The following is a 25364-nucleotide window of genomic DNA, read 5'->3' on the forward strand; positions in this document are numbered from 1 at the left end:
TATATATATATATATATATATATATATAATTTTTAGCAGAGAATCTAGAGAATAAAATAGCGATTGTTTCAATATTTTATGTCACACAGTATTTGTGCAGTGGTGTTTTAAACGCAACTTTTTGGGGAAAATTAACTTTCATTTTTTTTTTTATGAAAAGGTAAAGTTAGCCCAATTTTTTTGCATAATGTGAAAGATGATGTTGCGCCGAGTAAATAGATACCAAACATGTCACACTTTATAATTGCATGCACTTGTGGAATGGCGACAAACTACGGTACCTAAAAATCTCCATAGGCGACGTTTAAATATTTTTTTAGGGTTACCAGGTTAGAGTTACAGAGGAGGTCTAGTGCTAGAATTATTGCTCTCGCTCTGACGATCGCTGCGATACCTCACATGTGTGATTTGAACACCGTTTTCATATGCATTTTCTTTGTTGCGCGAGCTCGCGGGGTCGGGGGCACTTTAAACTTTTTTTTTTTTTTTTTTTCATTATTTATTTTTATAATATTAAATTGTGTTTTTTTTAATTTTTTTTATCACTTTTATTGCTGTCACAAGGAATGTAAACATCCATTGTGACAGTAATAGGTGGTGACAGGTACTCTTTATGGAGGGATCGGGGGTCTAAAAAACACTCTCCTAGCACAGGATGCTAGGCAAATCTAGTTTTTGGCTCCTATAGTAGTCAGCAGTGATTGCTTGTTCTGGCCTGTTCAGGGTTTCACAGGCTGGGAGTATGATTGCTTCCCCTTGCATCTGGAAGACATTTCCAGAATATGGTACTGGGAGAGTCAAATAACCAGCTTGAATATTTATCATGCCCTAGCCAAACCCTGAGAGGAGTGTCCAGAAGATGGCTGGGGAGGTGATAAATAGTTTGGCGCCCAGGCAGAGGCGTATCTAGTGAAAATAGCGCCCATGGCAAGCACTAAAACTGCGCCCCTTTTAAAACATTTGAAACCTATCTTTCAGATAACCTTAACAAAAAAAAACGCTAACAAAACTAGTGATATTTATCATCCCTTGTGATACCTTGGGTAGTGACATATCCTCTTTATGGAGAAATCTGGGGTTTATTAGATCCCTGATCCCTCCTCTGCCCTCCAAGGCCAGGTAAATGCAGAACTAATACTGGAAGTGATGAAATCTTCATCACTTTAGGCCTCAGTTTTCACAGAGGAGAGGGAGAAACTTCTTCTTTGTGCGCTGCCAATCCGACCAGATGGAATGGGAGAGGCTGGGAGAACAGGGCTGTGGCTGAATGCAGCAGGGATAGCACTGCCGATGTCCATTAGCAAAGGTGCTGAAAAGGAGATGCTGCCTATGCTCGGGAGGAGGGAAGAAGAGACCTCTCAGACCCTGGTAAGTGCCTTGCTGCCCAGCCACTCAACAGCGCCCCCTTCATATGGCGCCCATGGCACTTGCCATGGCTGCCATACCCTAGATACGCCACTGCGCCCTGGAGAGATTGTACTTCCCTCAGCAGGGAGCGTTCCAAAGCCTCTGGGGCTTCTGCCCTAGGAGACAGCCTGTGGACTGAGTAGCTGATATTTAAGTTCTCAGCTGTGGCAAAGCTGAGAGCCTGAAGCAATCTTGTTTGAGGAGCAGACTGTAGGACTTGATCATAAGAGATCTGGTCTGGAGTAGGATCGTCTCCCTCACTAGGTCGTGTCCAGAGGAAACTGGAAGGTGGCAGCTGTCCTGGGGACTTGTGAGTACGGACCTTGAATTGTGATCCCTGGTGACTGTGTGCTTTTGTGATGTAGGTGCCAGGGGTAGCTTGGACTGAGATGGCTCTCATAGGGTCTCAGAGTACTGCCCATTTCCCTGTCCTCAGCAGAATCCTGGAGTGGGAGCCTAGAGAAAAGTATCCTTCTGTTACTGTGCAGTGTTTGTAGTATCCCATGCCCTAACCCCTCTCCTGTTTAAAAGTTTGTAAGCAATAAAAGTCAAAAAGACATCCCCTAGACCAGGGTTTCTCCACCAGGGTTCCATGGAACCCAAGCGTTCCTTCAGAGGTTGCTAGAGGTTCCTTGAGCAATTTCTTATCGCAGATAAGTTCCCACCAGAGGCGGCTCTAGGCTTTGTGAGGTCTTAGGCGTAACTTAGACATGAGGCCCCACTCACGCCCGTAATAGAAAAAATTAAAACGATAAAAATTAACTGCATAAATTGCTTATATTAAGAGCCTTAAAGTGCTGGTGTCAGTGCACTCTTTTTCAGCACTGGCGTCAGCATGTTCTCAGTGCTGGTGTCGGCGCACTTTTTCTCAGTGCCCCCCCCCAGGGGAGATGATGGGGAGTCCCTGTCCTCAGGGGGCGGAGCTCTGGATGAGGAGGACTCTGGGCTGAGCGGCACTGCATGGGGAAGGATCGAGGGACACAGAGGAGCCGGGGACCGGCCAAACACACAAGTAGGGAATGTGAAACAGCAGCCAGTGCGTTAGAGGCGGGAGCTCTGCTACTCACCCTGTCCTCCAGCCACCCGGGCGCTGCTATTCCTACTTACCTCTAGCTCTTTAATTTGGCAAATTAGGTGGTCACGAGGCCCCTGTGGGTGCAAGGCCTTAGGCGAATTTAGAGAGTAGCCTCTGGTTCCCACTGACACCATTGATCTATTTAGCTATCTGTAAGGGGGTATTTCTTCCCAATGACCATAAGTGTAAGGAGCTTTCTTCCCACTGACCACCACACTAATGTATCATGCGTTGTAGATATAGTACTTTTTATCAGGGGTTCCCTGAGTTTGGAAAGTTATTTCAAGGGTTTCTCTGTGTTGAGAAGGTTGAGAAATGCTACCCTGGACTGAGTTATTGTAGCCGGTGTGAATGGGTGGTTGTGGGGACAGGCAGCCTCTGTACTATCTGGGAAGAACCTATGGAATTGGTGCTACATTTTTTTTGTTTAATACAGGTCGTGTTGCCTCATTCTCCGTTTTATTTTATTTTTCTTGTCAGAAGAATATACACTATACCTTTAGGTCTTTTCAATTTTGGAATTGTTGGTTGTAACATTTCAATTTCTCCTATAAAATAAAATAAAACCTATTAGATATCTACTTATTCTTCGTTTGACACATCAAATACTTGTAGCAAGTTACAAGAAAAGTGCAATGCTGCGTTTATTAAACTAAGAGAAGAGAAAAGTCTCAATACTGTTTAAAGCAGTGGTCTCAAAGTACCGGCCCGCGGGCCATTTGCGGCCCGCAGACCAGTTATAAATGGCCCTCAGGCAGGGTGGAAGTGAGGGGAGCAAAAAAAAAAAAAAAAAAATATATATTTTTTTTTTTTTGAGCTGGTGCCATCTGGTGGTGAGCCGTTGGTATTACAAGTTATTACCACCAGATGTAAGCTGGCGCCATCTGGTGGTGGCCGTTGGTATTACAAGTTAAGCATTACAAGTTAAACAGCAATTCTAATGTCATTTTACACTATTTTCACTGCCATATTCTTCCCTCTAATTAGAACCCCCAAACATTATATATATATTTTTATCCTAACACCCTAGAGAATAAAATAGCGATCATTGCAATACTTTCTGTTACGCCGTATTTGCGCAGCGGTCTTACAAGCACACTTTTTTGGGAAAAAATTACACTTTTTTTAATTAAAAAATAAGACAACAGTAAAGTTATCCCCATTTTTTTTAATATTATGAAAGATAATGTTACGCCGAGTAAATTCATACCCAACATGTCACGCTTCAAAATTGTGTCCGCTTGTGGAATGCCGACAAACTTTTTTACCCTTTAAAATCTTCATAGGCGACGTTTAAAAAAATCTACATGTTGCATGTTTTAAGTTACAGAGGAGCTAGAATTATTGCTCTCACTCTACCAATCGCGGCGATACCTCACATGTGTGGTTTGAACACCGTTTACATATGCGGGCGCTGCTCACGTATGTGTTCGCTTCTGCGCGCAAGCTCGTCGGGACGGGGTGCGTTTTCTGGCTCCTAACTTTTTTTGCTGGCTCCTAGATTCCAAGAAAATTTGTCAAACCCTGCCTTACACCAGCGCTGGTGGTAATAATGCGCTCGCTGACACCAGTGCTGGGGGTTAATAATGTGTTCGCTGACACTGTTGTTTTTGAAGTTTGAAAGTTTGCATGCGGCCCCCCATGGCATATGAAAACTTGTCTTGTGGCCCTCAGGTAATTTGAGTTTGAGACCCCTGGTTTAAAGCATCTATTCAATTTCAGCTTCTTTTATTCTAGTGCAGGTTAGGAGGTAACAGAAAATAAGTGACTCGTTGATAAGAGCAACACTGACACATTTCGCTGTGTTCTATTTCAGCGAATAAGTTCCAATATATTACACTTGCAGGATCTATGGAGACAGGGAGCCAATAGATAGATAGAATGTAACTGTTATGGACACTGGAAGTTACCGGTACTTATTTAATGGTTTGTATAAGGATAATAATGTGATCTTTACAGGATCATACAACATAGTGCAAAATACATTTATAGGCAGCATTATAGGCAAAACGCATAATGGTAGAAGGGCTAGTTATAAACATTATCTGCTGGATTCACGTAGGGCGGCGTATTTTTTAGCCGGCGTAGCGTATCGTCTTTACGCTACGCCGCCGTAAGTCAGTGAGGCAAGTGCTGTATTCACAAAGCACTTGCCTCCTAAGTTACGGCGGCGTAGCGTAAATGGGCCGGCGTAAGCGCGCCTAATTCAATTTGTGAAGAGGTGGGCGTGTTTTATGTAAATAAACCATGACCCGACGTGATTGACGTTTTTAACGAACGGCACATGCGTCGTCCGTGGACATATCCCAGTATGCATTGCTCCAAAGTACGCCGCAAGGACGTATTGGTTTCGACGTGAACGTAAATTACGTCCAGCCCCATTCACGGACGACTTACGCAAACGATGTAAAATTTTCAAAATTCGACGCGGGAACGACGGCCATACTTAACATTGGCTAGGCCAGCTATTTGTTCGACTAACTTTACGCCTAAAAACGCCTTACGTAAACGGCGTATCTTTACTGCGACGTGCAAGCGTACGTTCGTGAATAAACGTATCTCGCTGGTTTACGCATTCTAGGCGTAGATCAGCGTTCACGCCCCTAGCGGCCGGCGGAACTAGACAACTAAGATACGACGGCGCAGGCCGTCGTATCTTAGCTACATTTATGTGTATCTCAATTTGAGAATACACTTAAATCTACGACGGCTTAGATTCAGAGTTACGACGGCGTATCTACTGATACGCCGGCTTAACTCTTTGTGAATCTAGCTATATATAAAGTGTGGTTATACAGTATAGAAACTAAAATGGCGATTATTGATTTACTTTAGGAAAACATACTAAGGGGACACGGTAAATATGGTACTGTCGTTTTGCATGTGGACTTGCAATAAGCAATCAATGTCCTCCTCAAAGACCGTGGGTGCTGGCAATGCACAAGGCAAAAAATCTATAAAAATAATTCATGGACAGCCGCACACCAAAATGAACCTAAAAAGGTAGCCTTTATTTGTGTAAAAAGGATAAAAAGCACTACAAAACACAGCACAGCAAGCAGTGGGGTAAAAAAGCTGACGAGTTTCGCACAAACATTCAGTGCTTAGTCATAGCTATGACTAAGCACTGATTGTGCGAAACGCGTCAGGTTTTTTACCCCACTGCTTGCTGTGCTGTGTTTTGTAGTGCTTTTTATCCTTTTTACACAAATAAAGGCTACCTTTTTAGGTTCATTTTGGTGTGCGGCTGTCCATGAATTCTTTACATTGATTTTTTGCCTTTCTGATCCCATCAACGCAAGTAGTAGCAGCAGAAGAAAAGAAGTCCTGCCACCCAGCCTCCATGTATGCGAGAGCCGTGGGGGGGGGTTGAACAGCTGACAGCCCCATGAACCTTTTACTGGGAGTGTGACCCTATTTTATGAGCCTTCTGTACTATTTATGCTTTATTTGTAAGTAGATTTTTACAAATTCAGCCCCGAAAGAATTGGCCCCTCAATGACCAGAGCACTTTTTACAATTTGGCACTGCGCTACTTTAACTGGTAATTGCGCGGTCATGCAATGTTGTACCCAAACGAAATTTGCATCCTTTTTTCCCCACACAAATAGAGCTTTCTTTTGATGGTATTTGATTGCCTCTGTGATTTTTATTTTTTACGAAATAAACTGAAAGACCGAAAATGTTGAAAAAATAAATATATTTTCTACTTTCTGTTATAAAAAAAAAATCCAATAAACTCAATTTTAGTCATACATTTAGGCCAAAATGTATTCAGCCACATGTCTCAATAAGCGTATATTTCGTTTTAGTTTATGACTGCCTATCTCATTTCTTGAGGTGCTATGCAGTACAAACTCACCCCCAAATAACCCAATTTTGGAAAGTAGACACCCCAAGGAAATTGCTGAGAGGCATGTTGAGCCCAATAAATATAATTTTTTTTTGTCACACCCGATCACCAGGCCCAGGCCAGAAAATCATTGGCCTGGGCCAATGAATCCGATTGTCGCGGCTGCCGTACAGCTACGATGCTTCGCCCAGCCGTGCCAACCTGCCGCAGTATAACTGCGGGGGGTGGCTGGACTGGAACTGGTTAATAAAGCTGTGTTGATATTACACAGTTGGAGTTTCTTTGGTTTTTATGCCCACCAGGGGTTTAGGGAGGAGAAGGAGAGAGATCTGAACATGGGTTTTCTGTGAACATATGATTTATTGCTGCCTTAACCACTTAAGACCCGGACCAAAATGCAGCTAAAGGACCTTGCCCCTTTTTGCGATTCGGAACTGTGTCGCTTTAACTGACAATTGCGCGGTCGTGCGACGTGGCTCCCAAACAAAATTGGCGTCCTTTTTTCCCCACAAATAGAGCTTTCTTTTGGTGGTATTTGATCACCTCTGCTGTTTTTATTTTTTGCGCTATAAGCAAAAATAAAGCGACAATTTTGAAAAAAAATTCAATATTTTTTACTTTTTGCTATAATAAATATCCCCCAAAAATATATAAAAAAAACTTTTTTCCTCAGTTTAGGCCGATACGTATTCTTCTACATATTTTTGGTAAAAAAAAAATCGCAATAAGCGTTTATCGGCTGGTTTTATTCATTTTTTTTTTTTTTTACTACTAATGGCGGCGATCAGCGATTTTTTCCGTGACTGCGACATTATGGCGGACACTTCGGACAATTTTGACACATTTTTGGGACCATTGTCATTTTCACAGCAAAAAATGCATTTAAAATGCATTCCTTATTGTGAAAATGACAATTGCAGTTTAAGAGTTAACCACAAGGGGGCGCTGAAGGGGTTATGTGTAACCTGAAGTGTATTTACAAAAAGTGTAGCTGCTGGCTTTTAATAAACTGACACTTACCTGCTCCACGGCTCCAGCGACGCGCCGGACCGGGGCTCCGCTCCTCGCCCCCCTCTTCATGCCTAGTGTGGGCACCCGACAGTGACAGCTTTCGGCTTCACGGCCGGGCACCCACTGCGCATGCGCGAGCGGCAGTGTGCATGCGCGAGCGGCGCGGCGCCGTCCGATTGGACAGGCGCTCGCCTACAGGGAGGGGCTGTGAATGATTAAGCTAATCACTTTTCCAGCCCCTCGGCGGAAGGAGGAAGTGGGACAGGAAGTGTGGTCAGTTCTCTTGCTGTGCTGGGAACTCAGCCTGCTCTATTAAAATGAAAAGACTTGTGCTGACAAGCCCACCCATTCACTGGGAGGACCACTGTACTGCTTCTCCTCCCTCACCTCTCTATGCAGCTGAGGACATGTGATCACTTACATAAAAGGGGAAAAGGGTATTTATAAGTTTTTTTTTATATACAAATGTTTTGCTTTTCATTTCAAATTTTTTTTTTAATTGATTGAATGGTTCACATAATGTATACTTTAAAGTCAAAAACAGATGTGAGGATTTGCTTGGACTTTATAGAAGTCAGATAAATACAATGAGGCACAACAGTAGACCGGTGTATTACCGTGTACAAGATTTTACCTGTGCTCATGAGGCAGCCCCAAACATTCTCCTCGCTGTCTTTTTGCACTAGACATAATTCAATTATGTCCACTGGTGCATTTATGATGATATCTACGAAGTTGTCGAGTGGAGAGATGGACAGCATTTCCAGCTCCTAAATCATTTGTAAAAAAATAAATACAAAAATAGTAATTATATATGACAAAATTACAGTTTATATATTTTTTTTCCCACAAATAGAGATTTCTTTTGGTGGTATTTGATCATCTCTGCGTTTTTTTTATTTTTTTTTAAACATAAAAGCGCAATTTTTAAAAAAAAAAAGCAATATTTTTTTACTTTTTGCTATAATAAATATACCCCAAAAATCTATAAAAAAAAAATATATATATTTCTCAGTTTAGGCCGATACGTATTCTTCTACATATTTTTGGTAAAAAAAAGGAAATAAGTGTATATTGATTGGTTTTCGCAAAGGTTATAGGCCCATATTCACAAAGCACTTACGCCGACGTATAACACGTTACGCCGACGTAAGTGCAAATGTGCACCGGCGTATGTGTGCAGCAGACCCATGAACCAACATGCGCCTAAAAATAAGCTACACCCCGCCGACGTAGCTTGCACACGCCGGCGTAGGGTGGGCGCACATATGGGCTGGACGCATGAGGGAAATAAGCCGATTTACGAACGTGCGTGTGCCCGGCGCATGCTACGCGAGATGCGCGTAAGTTGTACGTCTGGCATAAAGTTATTCCCCATAAATGAGGTGCAACCCGGCAACAGACATGCACAGGTCTGCACCAGGGAACACAAGCCGGCGTATTGTGCGTTGGACGTGTGTCTGGCTGGGCGTATGTTATGTTCACGGCGTACGCGGTGATCTGACGTAGCTTAGGCAGTTGTGCCGGCGTGGTTGTGAGCAGGCGCAGGGGGTGCTGTGTATGCGTCCACATCACGACGCATGCGCAGTTCGTGATACGTACCTGTCTGGCGCTCGGCCCATCATTTGCATGGGGTCACGCCCACTTCCACCTACGCCGGCGCGCGCCTTCAAAACCTACGCCACTCTGGCGCAGTGTTGGGAGCACTGGCTTGCTGAATGCAATGCTTGCCTCTCCGCCAGGGCTCAAGTCCCGCGGGAACGCGTGGGAATGGAGTTCCTGCACTTTTTTCACAGCAGGAACTCAGTTCCCTTTGCAGGACTAGAGCAGCCGAGAGCAGCCAAGACAATCCTTCACTAAGCGCCGATGCCCAGCTCGAGTCACTGTCAAGTGCAGGCGAACCTTAAAGTAATCCTTTGTTACTGGCCGCTTCCTGTATATGGATTCATCGGGTAGTGTGCGGGTATTCCGTCACTTCCTCGATGCCGCAATGTCTCCTGGGAGCTTTTGTCATTGTTCCCAGGAGACATTGTGGAGGTCTGCCGCGAGTTATCGCGGGATTTAGAAAGAACTTGCGGTTTAGTAATTATGCATATCAGCGTATCATTTATTTATTTTTTTTGGTGGGGGAGTGGATCTTGGGTGGGAGTTCCCACACTTTTTTCCCCAGGTCTTGACCCCTGCTCTCCGCGCTACATTGGCGTGGCGTACAGTGTTTGCTCTACGGCGGCGTAATGTGCGCCTTGCTCTCTGTGAATCTGGGCCATAGTGTCTACAAAATAGGGGATAGATTTATGGCATTTTTATTATTAATATTTTATTAGTAATGGCAGTGATCTGCAATTTTTATCAGGACTGCGACACTGCGGCGGACAGATCGGACACTTGTGACACTAGTGTTCAACCCTTTCCCTGCCACTGACATTTATACAGCGATCAGAGCTAAAAATAGCCACTGATTACTGTGTAAATGTCACTGGCAGGGAAGGGGTTAAACATTAGGGGACAATGAAGGGATTAAATGTGTTCCCTCAGTGTATTCTAACTGTGTGGGGGCGGGGCTACCTAGGACGTGACAGAGATCACTGCTCCCGATGACAGTTGTTTACATAGGCATCTCTCTGTTCTGCCTCTCCTCATCACGATCGCGGGCCATCAGTGGACATGCACGCGCCTGCTAGCCCTGGGATTACAAAGGGATGTGCGGGTACGCCCTTTTGTGCACCCATATCATTCTGCCGACGTACATGGGAATGCGACGGTCGGGAAGCGGTTAAAAAACCAAAAGGCATGCCCATCCCAGATAAACACTCTTCTTCTAAAATTAAAAAATAAGAGCAGCAACGTAAAAAACATCTGAACCCCACTGCACTCTATTACCGTTGGCATAACATGAGTTATCGTTGATCCCCTCACAATGAATTTTTTCTCTGTGTAGATTCGGCTTGTAGTTCTTGAAGGTTTATCAATCTTCTCAAAACCATTGTTCTCCTTTGACTTTTCTAAATCCTGCAATGGGTTAAAAGAGAAACAAAAAACAAACATTACATACTACCGTGTTTCCCCAAAAATAAGCCCGGGTCTTATATTAATTATGCCAACAAAAGACACAGTAGGGCTTATTTTCGGGGTAGGTCTTACTATGTAATGTGATGTCTTCTCTCCCCCTCTCCCTCCCTGCCTGTCAGAAATCCCCAGTGTGAACTGAGTTAAAATGCTTGTAAAATCCTATAATCCACTCTATTACAGTATTATATAATGTACGTGTGTGTTTCTGTAATATAATTGTGCCAAATTCCTTTGTTATAAAGACGCTCTGTGCTTCTGTTAACCGCCGGAGCTCTCTTCCTCCGCAATTATATTACAGAAACACACACATTGTACATTATATACTACTATAATCGAGTGTATTATAGGATTTTACAAGCATTTTTAACTAGGGCTTATTTTCAGGGTAGGGCTTATATTGCAGCCCTCCTGGAAAATAACGCTAGGTCTTATTTTCAGGGTAGGTCTTATTTTTGGGGAAACAGGGTATATCCATACCTAACATGTAAATTAAAATAGTTTAGTGGAGATTGATACTTAGTAAATTTTGAGAGGGACTCCAAGCTGTTTTTGTTTTGGGTTAGGTCGCCTTCAAATCCATAACATAACCTCAAGAGCTAAAATGCATAGTATAGGCCAGTGATGGCGAACCTATGGCACGTGTGCCACAGCTGGCACGCCGAGCCCTCTCTGTGGGCACGCAGCATGCCGCCAGGATAGAGGAGGGAATCCCCCAGCAAAGCAGTCACTTGCGGTGCAGGCGATCGCCAGTGTGATCGGGCGGCAGTGTGAGTGTGATCAGGAAGTGGGGCGGCAGATGTGAGGAAAGCCCTCCCTGCATTCACTGAGGGCAGCCCAGTGGATAGGTTACAGAGTGTCTGCTGTAAGCAGCGCGTGATGCCTCTGGATACCGAGGAGAAGAAGACTGACTCCTCCCTTCCTGGACTTCACATCACCCCCCCCCCCCCTAATCCCAGTATTCTGAGCACATGCATCCCTGATCCCAATATTCTGAGAACATGCACATGCATCCATCCCTGCTCCCAGTATTCTGAGCACATGCATCCATCCCTGATCCCAATATTCTGAACACATGCACATGCATCCATCCCTGATCCCAATATTCTGAGCACATGCACATGCATCCATCTCTGATCCCAGTATTCTGAGCACATGCACATGCATCCCTGATCCCAATATTCTGAGAACATGCACATGCATCCATCCCTGCTCCCAGTATTCTGAGCACATGCATCCATCCCTGATCCCAATATTCTGAACACATGCACATGCATCCATCCCTGATCCCAATATTCTGAGCACATGTGCATCCATCTCTGATCCCAGTATTCTGAGCACATGCACATGCATCCCTGATCCCAATATTCTATGCACATGCATCCATCCCTGATCCCAGTATTCTGAGCACATGCACATGCATCCCTGATCCCAATATTCTGAGCACATGCACATGCATCCATCCCTGATCCCAATATTCTGAGCACATGCACATGCATCCATCTCTGATCCCAGTATTCTGAGCACATGCACATGCATCCCTGATCCCAATATTCTATGCACATGCATCCATCCCTGATCCCAGTATTCTAAACACATGCACATGCATCCCTGATCCCAATATTCTGAGCACATGCACATGCATCCATCCCTGATCCCAATATTCTGAGCACATGCACATGCATCCATCTCTGATCCCAGTATTCTGAGCACATGCACATGCATCCCTGATCCCAATATTCTGAGCACATGCACATGCATCCATCCCTGATCCCAATATTCTGAGCACATGCACATGCATCCATCCCTGATCCCAATATTCTGAGCACATGCACATGCATCCATCCCTGATCCCAATATTCTGAGCACATGCACATGCATCCATCCCTGATCCCAATATTCTGAGCACATGCATCCATCCCTGATCCCAATATTCTGAGAACATGCATCCATCCCTGATCCCAATATTCTGAGAACATGCATCCATCCCTGATCCCAATATTCTGAGAACATGCATCCATCCCTGCTCCCAGTATTCTGAGCACATGCATCCATCTCTGATCCCAGTATTCTGAGCACATGCACATGCATCCATCCCTGATTCCAGTATTCTGAGCACATGCATCTATTCCTGATCCCAGTATTCTGAGTGTACAGTAACTCACTCCTTTAAAAAAAGCACAAAAGTTTTTTTCTGGGCAGAATTGTATGTTTTTGGTCCCTTAGGACTCATTCAGAGGGATGATCAGTCCCTGAAGACTGACTCCTCCCTTCCTGGACTTCACATCACCCCCCCCCCCCCCCTAATCCCAGTATTCTGAGCACATGCATCCCTGATCCCAATATTCTGAGAACATGCACATGCATCCATCCCTGCTCCCAGTATTCTGAGCACATGCATCCATCTCTGATCCCAGTATTCTGAGCACATGCACATGCATCCCTGATCCCAATATTCTGAGAACATGCACATGCATCCATCCCTGCTCCCAGTATTCTGAGCACATGCATCCATCTCTGATCCCAGTATTCTGAGCACATGCACATGCATCCCTGATCCCAATATTCTGAGAACATGCACATGCATCCATCCCTGCTCCCAGTATTCTGAGCACATGCATCCATCCCTGATCCCAATATTCTGAACACATGCACATGCATCCATCCCTGATCCCAATATTCTGAGCACATGCACATGCATCCCTGATCCCAATATTCTATGCACATGCATCCATCCCTGATCCCAATATTCTGAGCACATGCACATGCATCCCTGATCCCAATATTCTATGCACATGCATCCATCCCTGATCCCAGTATTCTGAGCACATGCACATGCATCCCTGATCCCAATATTCTGAGCACATGCACATGCATCCATCCCTGATCCCAATATTCTGAGCACATGCACATGCATCCATCTCTGATCCCAGTATTCTGAGCACATGCACATGCATCCCTGATCCCAATATTCTATGCACATGCATCCATCCCTGATCCCAGTATTCTGAGCACATGCACATGCATCCCTGATCCCAATATTCTGAGCACATGCACATGCATCCATCCCTGATCCCAATATTCTGAGCACATGCACATGCATCCATCTCTGATCCCAGTATTCTGAGCACATGCACATGCATCCCTGATCCCAATATTCTGAGCACATGCACATGCATCCATCCCTGATCCCAATATTCTGAGCACATGCACATGCATCCATCCCTGATCCCAATATTCTGAGCACATGCACATGCATCCATCCCTGATCCCAATATTCTGAGCACATGCACATGCATCCATCCCTGATCCCAATATTCTGAGCACATGCATCCATCCCTGATCCCAATATTCTGAGAACATGCATCCATCCCTGATCCCAATATTCTGAGAACATGCATCCATCCCTGATCCCAATATTCTGAGAACATGCATCCATCCCTGCTCCCAGTATTCTGAGCACATGCATCCATCCCTGCTCCCAGTATTCTGAGCACATGCATCCATCTCTGATCCCAGTATTCTGAGCACATGCACATGCATCCATCCCTGATTCCAGTATTCTGAGCACATGCATCTATTCCTGATCCCAGTATTCTGAGTGTACAGTAACTCACTCCTTTAAAAAAAGCACAAAAGTTTTTTTCTGGGCAGAATTGTATGTTTTTGGTCCCTTAGGACTCATTCAGAGGGATGATCAGTCCCTTCCTCTGTACAGAGCCGCTGGTAGGTTTAATTCCATGTTGGCACTTTGAAATAAATAAGTTGGTTTTGTGTCGCTATTTGGGCACTCGGGCTCAAAAAGATTCGTCATCATTGGTATAAGCAAATATGGGCAACTCCTACAGCGTTCCCCTCTGGATAAGGGGGATTTAAAGCCCAATTATTTAACTTTGGCTTGGGGAGTGCTACAAAGAGCAGTAATCCGTTTCATGAATTTGAGATCAAAGCCTAAATGTCAGAGTACTGCTTCTAGATAAGGCCAGGGTAAGGTTTTAAAAGCTTTGGATATGTCCAATAAAAGTAACAACATCTGTTGCGAATAGGAAAATGCTATATGGTTGGAGATGAGCTGACGGTTGGCTCTGCAACTGGTTCAGACCGAACTTTGGAAATATGGACATTCAAACTCTTGAATTCTTGACTGCTCGGTCCACTGATTGGTGGGTGTTTGAAAATTTATATATAGAAGCAATATTTCTACTGGTTCTATATACAAAAGTATCCAATTGTCACTGGTTGCTAAGCTGGATCCTTAAGAACGTCACTGGGACGTCACTGGGAATTCCTGGCCATGTAACCAAGGGGTCGAGAATAGTAGTGACATCACTACCTAAATATAGCCAAGGCCATATTTGGTCAATGATGTCACCCTTATCCACTCCCCTTATCTTATGTAGCTGATAACAGCTCAGGGGAGTAGTCATTTGGCTATGAGTACCGTTGGGATCCTTCGTGGGCACCGGGTCATCTGAGGCTTTTTTTGGTACATTATGACTGACAATGGATTTACAATGATGGACATTTTTCGGGGATCTTTATTTTTTAATAAGGACATGTCAAACGTTTGGGCGTCTTTATTTCTAGGTAACATCTTTTCTATGTACTCCATACTCATTCATGTGGGGGTGATACCTGGAGGCAACCTTATAAAGATTTAATAGGTTGCCCCCTTAATCTGAGCATGCAGCCTGGATCACCTCCCCCTCCCCCCCATTCATGCCCAGCCAGGCTGCATACTTAGATTAAAGGGATTGTAAAAGAAAACATTTTTTTTCCTAAATATCTTCCTTTACCTTAGTGCAGTCCTTCTTCATTTACCTTTTTCACTTTTAAATAGGGGTGCAACGGATCAAAAAACTCACGGTTCGGATCGTTCCTCGGATCAGGAGTCACGGATCGGATCATTTTTCGGATCGGCAAAAAAAAAAAAATTCTCCCCCACTGAAATATCCACATCTCTCCCCCCCCCCACTGTAATATCCACATCTCTCCCCCCCACTGTAATATCCACATCCCCCCCACTGTAATATCCACATACCCTCAGGCAAGACAGTTCCCCCTCAGGCAAGACAGCCCCCACCTCAGGCAAGACAGCCCCCCCCCCCTCAGGCAAGACAGCCCCCCCCCTCAGGTAAGACAAACCCCCCCCTCAGGTAGTACAGAGTTACTTCCGTTCCAGCGGTGTGTCCGAGTGTGGGCTCCTCCTCCTCTGTGGGTGTAAACAGAGGAGGAGGGCTGCTGCCGGGTGTACCAAGATGGCCGCGGCTTCCGGAGCTAGGCCGAAGCCGCGGCCTTTCCTAATGTTATTGCCGCGGCTCCGGAGGTAGGCCGAAGCCGCGGCCATAACGTTAGGAAAGGCCGCGGCTTCGGCCTAGCTCCGGAGCCGCGGACATAACATTAGGAAAAACCGTGGCTTCGGCCTAGCTCTGGAGCCGCGGCAATCCGCGGATCACAGTGTGTGCCGATCCGAAGGGGGTGACCCGTTCGGTTCACGGATCACCTGTGATCCGTTGCAGCCCTACTTTTAAATGTCCTTATTTCTTCTGAGAAATCCCCACTTCCTGTTCTTCTGTCTGTAACTCCACACAGTAATGCAAGGCTTTCTCCCTGGTGTGGAGAAAGCCTCTTGAAGGGGGAGGGGGCGAGCAGGAGTGTCAGGACACCCACTAACACACAGCTCCTTTCTCTATCTGCAAAGTAGAGAGCGTCCTGACACTCCTGCTCGCCTCCTCCCCCCTCAAGAGGCTTTTTCCACATCAAGGAGAAAGCCTTGCATTACTGTGTTAAGTTACAGACAGAAGAACAACCCCTTTAAGTTATGCTAGGTGAATGGGGGCATGTAACAAATATAAACTAGATGTTATCCCAATTTGGCTGCAAAATGAAAAGTAAACTTCAAATGACTAAACAACAATACTAATGTACTTATAACCCATATAATTATGGCGCCAAATAAAACAATGGCAATATTTCCAAATCATTCACAGCAAGTCTTTCTACTTTTTGTTGTCCCTGTCTTACAACTTGGCTGTGCGGTTAGGATTTTTTTTCAGAAACAAAGCACAATAGATTTGTTCTCATAACTACTAGTATATTTTACCTGGCTCATTGTTGTAAAAATGGGCACCAGGTACAGATGAATTTGATATTGAACATGATTTTTTCCAACTACTCTGAAATAGAGAAGTACTTTGCCATGTATTGGTATATGCTTGGTCAACATATCCGGTAAATAGTGCCACAAAGTCCCGAGGGGTGAAAACGAAGGATTTTCTAGGACGACATGGAACGGTAGAATTCTTGCTGGCTTTTCCACACTCAAATTTCCATCTTTAAAATGAGCGCAAATGATCCGAGATGTGCCTTCACTCAGCTCTATAAAAATGGAAAAATATTTATATCACATATACATGCAATGGATTTTTTTTAGGGCTTTTACAGTATCCTGCAATACCTGTCTAAATATGTCTCTATTAACCACTTAAGACCCGGACCAAAATGCAGGTAAAAGACCAGGCCCCTTTTTGTGATTCGGCACTGCGTCGCTTTAACTGACAATTGCGCGGTCGTGCGACGTGGCTCCCAAACAAAATTGGCGTCCTTTTTTTCCACAAATAGAGCTTTCTTTTGGTGGTATTTGATCACCTCTGCGGTTTTTATTTTTTGTGCTATAAACAAAAATAGAGCGACAATTTTGAAAAAAATGCATTATTTTTTACTTTTTGCTATAATAAATATCCCCCAAAAATATATTTCAGGTTTTGGTAGATGCAGCAGTGTTCATCTACCTAAGGTGTTTTTTTTTTTTTTATCTCTCAGCATCTCTAGTAACAAGTTTTTCGAGTCTGAACTTAGGACAATACTCTCCCTGTTTAATTTCCTATTTATTTAATTGATTAACCAGTTACCCTATAGAGCAATTTTTTTGCACACAGTGGCCCGGATTCAAGAAGCAATTGTGTCTGCGTAACCATAGTTACGCAGCGCAATTGCTTACTTGCGCCGGCCTTACGAATGCTCCTGATTCAGGAACCTCGTTACGCCGACGGCAGCCTAAGATATGACTAGCATAAGGCTCTTATGCCAGTCATATTGTAGGCTGCATTCTTACGTTGGCCGCTAGGGGGCGTTCCCATTGTGGTCAGCATATAGTATGCAAATTTCCGTCCTTCGGGTTTCGCGTAACGCTGCTCCTTCTAATAGCAGGGGCAGCCAATGTTACGTATACCCATCGTTCCCGCTTCGCAAAGTTTAAATTTTACGTCGTTTGCATAAGTGAATCGTGAATGCGGCTGGACGCCATTTACGTTCACTTTGAAGCAAATGACGTCCTTGCGACGTCATTTGCCGCAATGCACGTCGGGAAAGTTTCCCGACGGAGCATGCGCCCTACGCTCGGCGCGGGAACGCGCCTAATTTAAATGATTTCCGCCCCCTACGGGATCATTTAAATTACGCGCCCTTACGCCGGGCATTTTTAAAGGGGCCCCCCCCGCAAATTACGTGGCTACTGCTTCGTGAATGAAGCGTAGCGCAAATAATTTGCGGGGGCGCAGGGCAAAAACGGGACGCTGCGCCTCCGTAAGGAGTGTGCAGCAGTACCTGAATCTACCCCAGTATGTTCTGCATTCTTGGCTATAAAATTACTTAAACCTCAATTACTTAACATAATGTATATTTTGAAGTCAGAGGCCTTGTAAAATAAAAAATATGGTATTTTCAATTATTTATAATGCACAATATTTGCGCAACTGTTTTTCAAATCTCTATTTTCAAGAAAAAATATACAAAAATGTATTTTATTGCGCACAAACACAGGTTAATCCCTATTTTTTTTTTTTTTTTTGTACAAAATAAAAGATGAAGTAGCATAGAATAAATAGATTCCAAATGTGTCAGCCTAAAAAATGTGTGTGCCCATTAAATGGTAGACATGTGCACAACAAAAATGTTCGTATTTTTTTTGTTCCGTTTCGTCTCGTTCCGTAGATTCGTAAAGATTCGTAATTTCATAAGACGCAAGTTTTCCTACTCCGACCCGTTCGTATTTTTGTAACAGTTTTATTTTCGTTTATACTGAATGATTCGTAATTCTGTCTAATTTTCTTTTCGTTGATTCGAAATTCGTAATTTTGTTAGATAATAATTTTCGTTTAATGGATTCGTAATTTTGTACTTTCATAAATACATCGCAACACGCAGCTAATCCATATTAAGATAGACTTTCTCTTAAGCCCCGTACACGCGGTCGGACTTTTTGCCAACAAACGTCAAAATTAGTGCTTTCCAAAAAATCCGACCGTGTGTACGCTCCATCGGACAAACTTTTTCGGTTTCAAAAGTTCGGCCAACTTGTTTGAAGTCCGATTGTGTGTACGAGGCTTTACACTGTACAATGTGACTCAGCACAAAAGAGATAAGCTGATTGGCTAAGATATTAAAGCGGGGGTTCACCCTGTTAAAAAAAAAAAAAATGTTTTTTTTTATTAGACCATTACATTCGGCATCGTAGCGCGAGCTACGGTATGCCGGTCTTACATTTTTTATCCCCGTACTCACTGTGCTATGGCTCATTGAAGATTCCGGGGAATGGGCGTTCCTATGGTGAGAGAAGGTGATTGACGGCCGGCTCTGGCACGTCACGCTTCTCCGGAAATAGCCGAAATAGGCTTGGCTATTCACGGCGCCTGCGCATAGCCTGTGCGCAGGCGCCATGAAGAACCGAGACCTACTCCGGCTGTCTTCGGGGAGCGTGACGTGCCAGAGCCGGCCGTCAATCATCCTCCCTCTCCATAGGCACGCCCATTCCCCGCGGGAGTCGGATTCTTCAATGATCGATAGCACAGTGAGTACGGGGATTAAAAATTTAAGACCGGCATACCGTAGCTCGCGCTACGATGCCGAATGTAATGGTCTAATGATGTGAAGGAGGGTGAACTACCGCTTTAAGTAATCACTCACTAACTACACTGCCCAGTGCCCATTCAAAAGAACGATACAAGTACACAAATTTACCAACAGACAAAGAAACGGATTTACAAAACACACAAATGAAAATACGAACATACGAATGATTTAAAATACAGAATGCAAATAGTTTGTTATAGATGTCATTTTCGTTCTTTTGCTTTTTCGGTGTTTCGTATTTTAGTAAGATTGTCCAATCACACGTTCATATTTTCGCTTGTTCGTTATTTTGCTTATTCGGAATTCTCGTATTTTGGTTCTTTCAGCTTTTCAGATGTTCGAATTGATACGAATGTACGAAAACGAACAAATTCGTAAGAAAATCCATTCGTTACGAACGGGAACGCACATGTCTATTAAATGGCAAAATGGCAGTTCCTAAAATTATTAATAGATTACTTTTTATTGCCTTTATAGCTCTATCACTTTAGTATAAACAATGGCCCAGATTCAGGTAGGGGCGCGCACTGATACAGCGGCGCAGCGTATCGTTTTTACGCTACGCCTCCATAAATTACTGGAGCTACGCTGCATTCACGAAGCATTTGCTCCGTAATTTGCGGCGGCGTTTCGTAAAAGGGGCTCGGCGTAAGCGCGCGTAATTTAAATGATCCCGTAGGGGGCGTGGATCATTTAAATTAGGCGCGTTCCCACGCCGAACGTACTGCGCATGCTCCGTCGGGAAAATTTCGGTAAATGACGTCGCAAGGACGTCATTGGCTTTGACGTGAACGTAAATGGCGTCCAGCGTCATTCACGAACGAGTTACGCAAACGACGCAAATTTTGAAAATCGCGATGCGGGAACGACGTCCATACTTACCATTGGCTGCGCCTCCTAATAGCAGGAGCAGCCTTACGGCAAAAACGACGTACGCAAACGACGTAAAAAATGAGCGCCGGCCGTGCGTACGTTTGTGAATCGGCGTAAGTATGCAATTTGCATACTCTACGCTGACAACTATGGGTGCGTCACCTAGCGGCCAGCGTCAGAATGCACCCTAAGATACGACGGTGTAAGAGACTTATGCCAGTTGTATCTCAGGCTACAGTCGGCGTATCTAGCTTTCTGAATACAGAAAGTAGATACGCCGGCGCTACTTAGCAATTACGCTGCGTATCTATGGATACGCAGGCGTAATTGCTTTCTGAATCTAACCCAATGTTTTTTTTTTCTATTTAAAATTATTGCTATCATAATGGGGCTAACAAGCCCCAAATGTGATAGCATAGGCAGGACATCATAGGTCTGTTAGCCCCCCAATGTCTCCCCTTTCCTCTGCTCTACCTGACCGAGCACAATCAGCTGTACACCTAGCTTTCTAGCTGGGATCTTGACAGCTCTGAACTGGAAATGATGAGCGTTTCTGGTTCACAGTACTGCAGAGAGGATCGGTCATGATGACTGCACACCATCCTGATTGTAGTTGTTGTGGCCCTGAGCTCCCTGGAGTAGCGGGAGGGAACAGCAACCATTAGGAGGAGTGGTGATGGGAGCAAGTTCTAGAGTGGCAATCCCAATCTCTTGACCTTAACAAAATCACAGGCGCACCAATACATGACGTAACAGATGTAGATCCACCCGACATGTTCCCTGTAACAGGCTTCTTCTGGGAACGGGTGGTATACAGAGGTCAGCAGTATTTAGGGCAGTGTACAGAGGTCAGTAGTAGCTGTGGCAGTATCCTGGGGTCAGTAGTAGGTAGGGCAGTGTACAGAGTTCAGTAGGGTACGGTACTTGGGAGTCAGGGGGCACAGTACTAAGGGGTAGGGAGGGCACGATGCTGGGAATCAGGAGAGCATGGTACTGGGTGGTCAGGAGGGCACTGAGAGATCAGGAGGGCTGGGGTGTCAAGAGGGCATGCCATTAGGGGGACAGGAGGGTATGGTATTTGGACTGTCAGGAGGGCATGTTACTGTGTGGTCAGGGGGGCACTGTGAGATCAGGAGAGTACAGTACTGGGGAATCAGGAGGGCCAGGGTGTCAAGAGGGCATAGCATTGGGGGGGGACAGGGGGGTATGGTATTGGGGGATCAGGAGGGCTGGACTGTCAGGAGGGCATGGTACTGGAGGGTCAGGAGGGCACAGTACTGGGGGGTCAGGAGGGCGCGGTACTATCGGGGGTAGGAGGACACGGTGCTGGGGGTCAGAAGGACATGGTACTGGAAGGTCAGGAGGGCAGGGTGCTAAGGGGTCAGGAAGTAATGGGGGATCAGGAGGGCAATATACTGGGGGCTTAAAATGGAACGGTATTGTGGTGTCAGGGGGGTATGGTGCTTTGGGATCAGGGTTGTGGTGTCAGGAGGGCACAGAGGTTGTTATTTATTGCAGAGTTGTGCAAGGAAGCTCCTGTGGCAAACCTACATGTTCTGGTGCGGATCCCCCCCAGGCAATCCTCTCTCACTTTCTTCACATGTCCTTTGGATCAAGGTGGAGGTCTGGTGCGGCTGATAAGGCTTAGGCCCCGTACACACGACCAAACATGTATGCTGAAACTGGTCCGCGGACCAGTTTCAGCATACATGTTTGGTCGTGTGTAGGCGCAAGCGGGCCGAATTCCAGCAAACATTTGCCCGCCGGGCCTTTTCCCAGCAGACAAATATTCCTGGACGTGTTTTAAAACCGTCCGCTGGAATCCTGCCCGCTCGGACATGTATGGTCGTCAGTACAGACCTACCGTACATGTCCGAGCGCCCGCCGTCCCTCGCATGCGTCGAATGACTTCGACGCATGCGTGGTAGCCTTTAAATGGCAGGCCCGCCCACGTCGCCGCGTCATCGTCGCGGCGACGACGCGGACACGCCCCGCGTATTGTTTATGCGCGGACTTCTGTACGATGGTGTGTACAACCATCGTACAGAAGCCCTCTGGCAGGCATGTACGGTGAAAACGGTCCGACGGACCACTTTCATTGTACATGTTTTGTCGTGAGTACCCGGCCTTACACATAGGTAGTGTAACTATCTCCTAAACGGCACTGTTTAGAAGATATTTACATTACATGAAGCCAGTGACATCACTGACACTAGCGCTCTTGTTATGGTCTGAAGTTAGGCTCGGAGGCCAGTAGCTATAGCAGTGGAGTAGCACCCACTGACAATTGGAACAGATATTCACGCAGGTCACCATGGCTGATAAACACGGGTTCACCTGAGGTGTGGGGGTCTAAGTACTAACCGGTATTTACTAGAGTTCCTGATGGTGGAGATGGGCTTTGCTGCATGTTAGTACCAGGTTGTGGTCCAAAGGATAGCTCCACCAGGAGGTGAGCAAGCCAGGGTCCAGTAGCAGATATAGCAGGTAGGAATCAAGCAGAAGCGTAGTCGAGAAACAAGACAAATGTCGGTAACAGATGGTAGTGAAGATACGATCAGCAGCAAGAGACACAAGAGTGAGATATTGGCTGGTGAAGACACAATATTCTGGCAACCAGGAAGTGCATGAAGTTCATGGGAGGAGCAAAGAGTTCAAGGCAAATAAGATTCAAGACAGGATCATTCAAGGAATTGTCTAAGGAACTGTCCAGCATTCCAGGTGGCTCAGCAAGTAAAGTCATTGCCAGACACAGCAGAGGTCGTTGGTAAAAGTCCAAGTCCCAACAGCTCTGAAGGAACAGCCAGCCATGCAGTTCCTTCCAAGCCCTGTGCCCTAATTGTGCTCGGGAGTGATGTCATCGTGGATCCGGTCAACCAGAGAGCCAGAATCCATGAACCCAGAAGCAAGACGGGTGAAGATGGGAGCCTGCCGCAGCTCTGAGATCTCCGTACAGGAGAGCTTTGTTTTAAGGCAAGTTTAACATAATGTGCTAGTATGCGATGCATACTAGTACATTATACCTTTACCTTGCAGGGTGATTTTTTTTTTGTTGAAGTCCAGCAATTTACAACCGCTTTAATGTTTATGTATACCCAGGTCCTCTGATTAGTTCCTGATGGTCTAGATCAGGGGTGCCCAGCCTTTTGAAGCGCAAGGGCCACTTAAACGACTTGGTAACTGGTCACGGGCCACAATAAACGAAGTGGGCGGATGGCAGGTCTATGTCTGCTCTGCATATACAGTAGGACACAATTCGGTTTACATCTGTCACTCCTTAGAGGTGAATGGAGGGTCCAATTGGGTCGGACTGACCATGTAAAAGGGGCCCAAGGCTTTGGCTTTTCTGCACTTTGCCATAGACTTCTATTATAGTCTGCATGTTTGGTGCATTTTCAGAATGTGTATTGCTCAGTGCAGGTAACCCACAGGTGTGCTGCTCTGCATCTTCGGGTGAGATTGAGAGCAGCCCAGTAACCACTGCAGAACAGATATGCCCATATATATATATACACTGTGATTTTAGTAAAAAACTGACTTTCAATAACAGTATTCTATTCCATCCCAGAGCAGGATGTCGCGGGCCACATCAAAGGGGTCCGTGGGCCACATGTGGCCCCCGGGCCACTGGTTGGGCACCCCTGGTCTAGATATTGTTAGAGCAAATATATAACACAGGACAGGTTATTTACTTACGATGTTACAAGCAGTTGCAAGTAAGAATTTATATTTATCTGCTGCTGGGATATTTTTGTAACTTTAAAACATACCTTTCAAACACACATAATGAGGTAGGTACACAGCAGACACTATGTCTGGTTCTTGAGGTGTCTTAATGTTGAACAGAGGTCCCACTACTTCTGATCCTTGATACCGGAGAAACTCCATATACTCATACCAGGATTCCAATTCATATTCCATTGTTACTGGATGTCTCACTTGGAATTTAATTCCCGTTTTCGAACAGCGAAAAAGCCCAGCAGATTTCAGTTCCAATCTGGATACAGGAGTAAAAGAAATACACCATTATATATTTATATACAGTCATGGCCAAAAATATTGGCACCCCTGCACTTCTGTCAGAAGTGCCTGTTATGGAATTTGGGGGGACCCCCACGCAATTTTTTTTCTTAATTTTGGTTCGGGGCTCTCCTTAATATTCATACTAGACCCAAAGGGCCTGGTAATGGACTGGGGGGGACCCATGCCATTTTTTTCAACTACTTTTATCTGTTTTTTCGGGACCCGACAATTCATTATAGCAGCGAATAGTTTTAAATTACTTTTTTTCCTTTAGAAATGTCATTTTGTGCGGGGACAGTTCTAAACATGGGGAAAATGCGCCACTTTACAGGCATACTATAGACACCCCCAGGTACGAAAATTAAAGTCATATTTCACTTTTATTGTTTCACTTTAAGCATTATTAAAATCACTGCTCCCGAAAAAACATTAGTTTTTAAAACTTTTTTTGCATTGGTACATGTCCCCTGGGGCAATACCCGGGTCCCCAAACACTTTTTATGACAATAACTTGCATATTAACCTTTAAAATGAGGACTTTTGATTTTTCATGTTCGTGTCCCATAGACTTTAACAGTGTTCGCGTGTTCGAACAAATTTTTTGCCTGTTCGCATGTTCTGCTGCGAACTGAACCGGGGGGTGTTCAGCTCATTCCTTGTCAAGACATCCAGTGCCTAAAGCAGCAAAGCAACCCCAAAACATCAGTGAACCTCCACTATGTTTGACTGTAAAGACTAATTTATTTTTCTGAAATCAGTAGAATGATGGGCTTTACCAAAAAGCTGTCATTTTGTTTCGTCTGTTTACAGCACATTCTCCAAAAAGGATTTTGGCTTTCTCAGGTACGGTTTGGCAAACTCCACTCTGGCTTTAATATCTCTCTGTGTCAGCAGTGGAGTCCTCCTGGGTCTACTACCATAGCGTCCCTTTTCTTTTAGATGGCGACACACAGTGCAAGCTGACACAGGTGTACCCTGTGACTGAAGGTCAACTTGAATTTGCCTGGAAGTTGATCGAGGTTCTTTATCCACCATTTGAGCAATCCTTCTCTGCAACCATTGATAAATTTTTCTCTTTTGTCCACGTAAAGGGAGGTTAGCTACAGTGCCATGGGTAGTAAACATCTTGGCAATGTTGCGCACAGT

General features: G+C 45.0%; 1 protein-coding gene across 1 annotated transcript in view; it reads right to left on the reverse strand.

The window, feature by feature from the left end:
- The window catches only part of LOC120944337, a 110671-nt gene that overhangs the window by 14873 nt on the left and 70434 nt on the right, over positions 1 to 25364 (reverse strand). Inside the window, exons 16-20 of the mRNA XM_040358389.1 lie at positions 23966 to 24192; positions 16516 to 16790; positions 10227 to 10355; positions 7981 to 8116; positions 2980 to 3030 (exon numbers count right to left, since the gene is read on the reverse strand). Coding sequence (XP_040214323.1) covers positions 2980 to 3030; positions 7981 to 8116; positions 10227 to 10355; positions 16516 to 16790; positions 23966 to 24192 — 818 coding nt within the window. The remainder of the gene's footprint in view (positions 1 to 2979; positions 3031 to 7980; positions 8117 to 10226; positions 10356 to 16515; positions 16791 to 23965; positions 24193 to 25364) is intronic.

This window comes from Rana temporaria, chromosome 6, assembly GCF_905171775.1.
Source record: "Rana temporaria chromosome 6, aRanTem1.1, whole genome shotgun sequence".
NCBI lineage: Eukaryota > Metazoa > Chordata > Amphibia > Anura > Ranidae > Rana > Rana temporaria.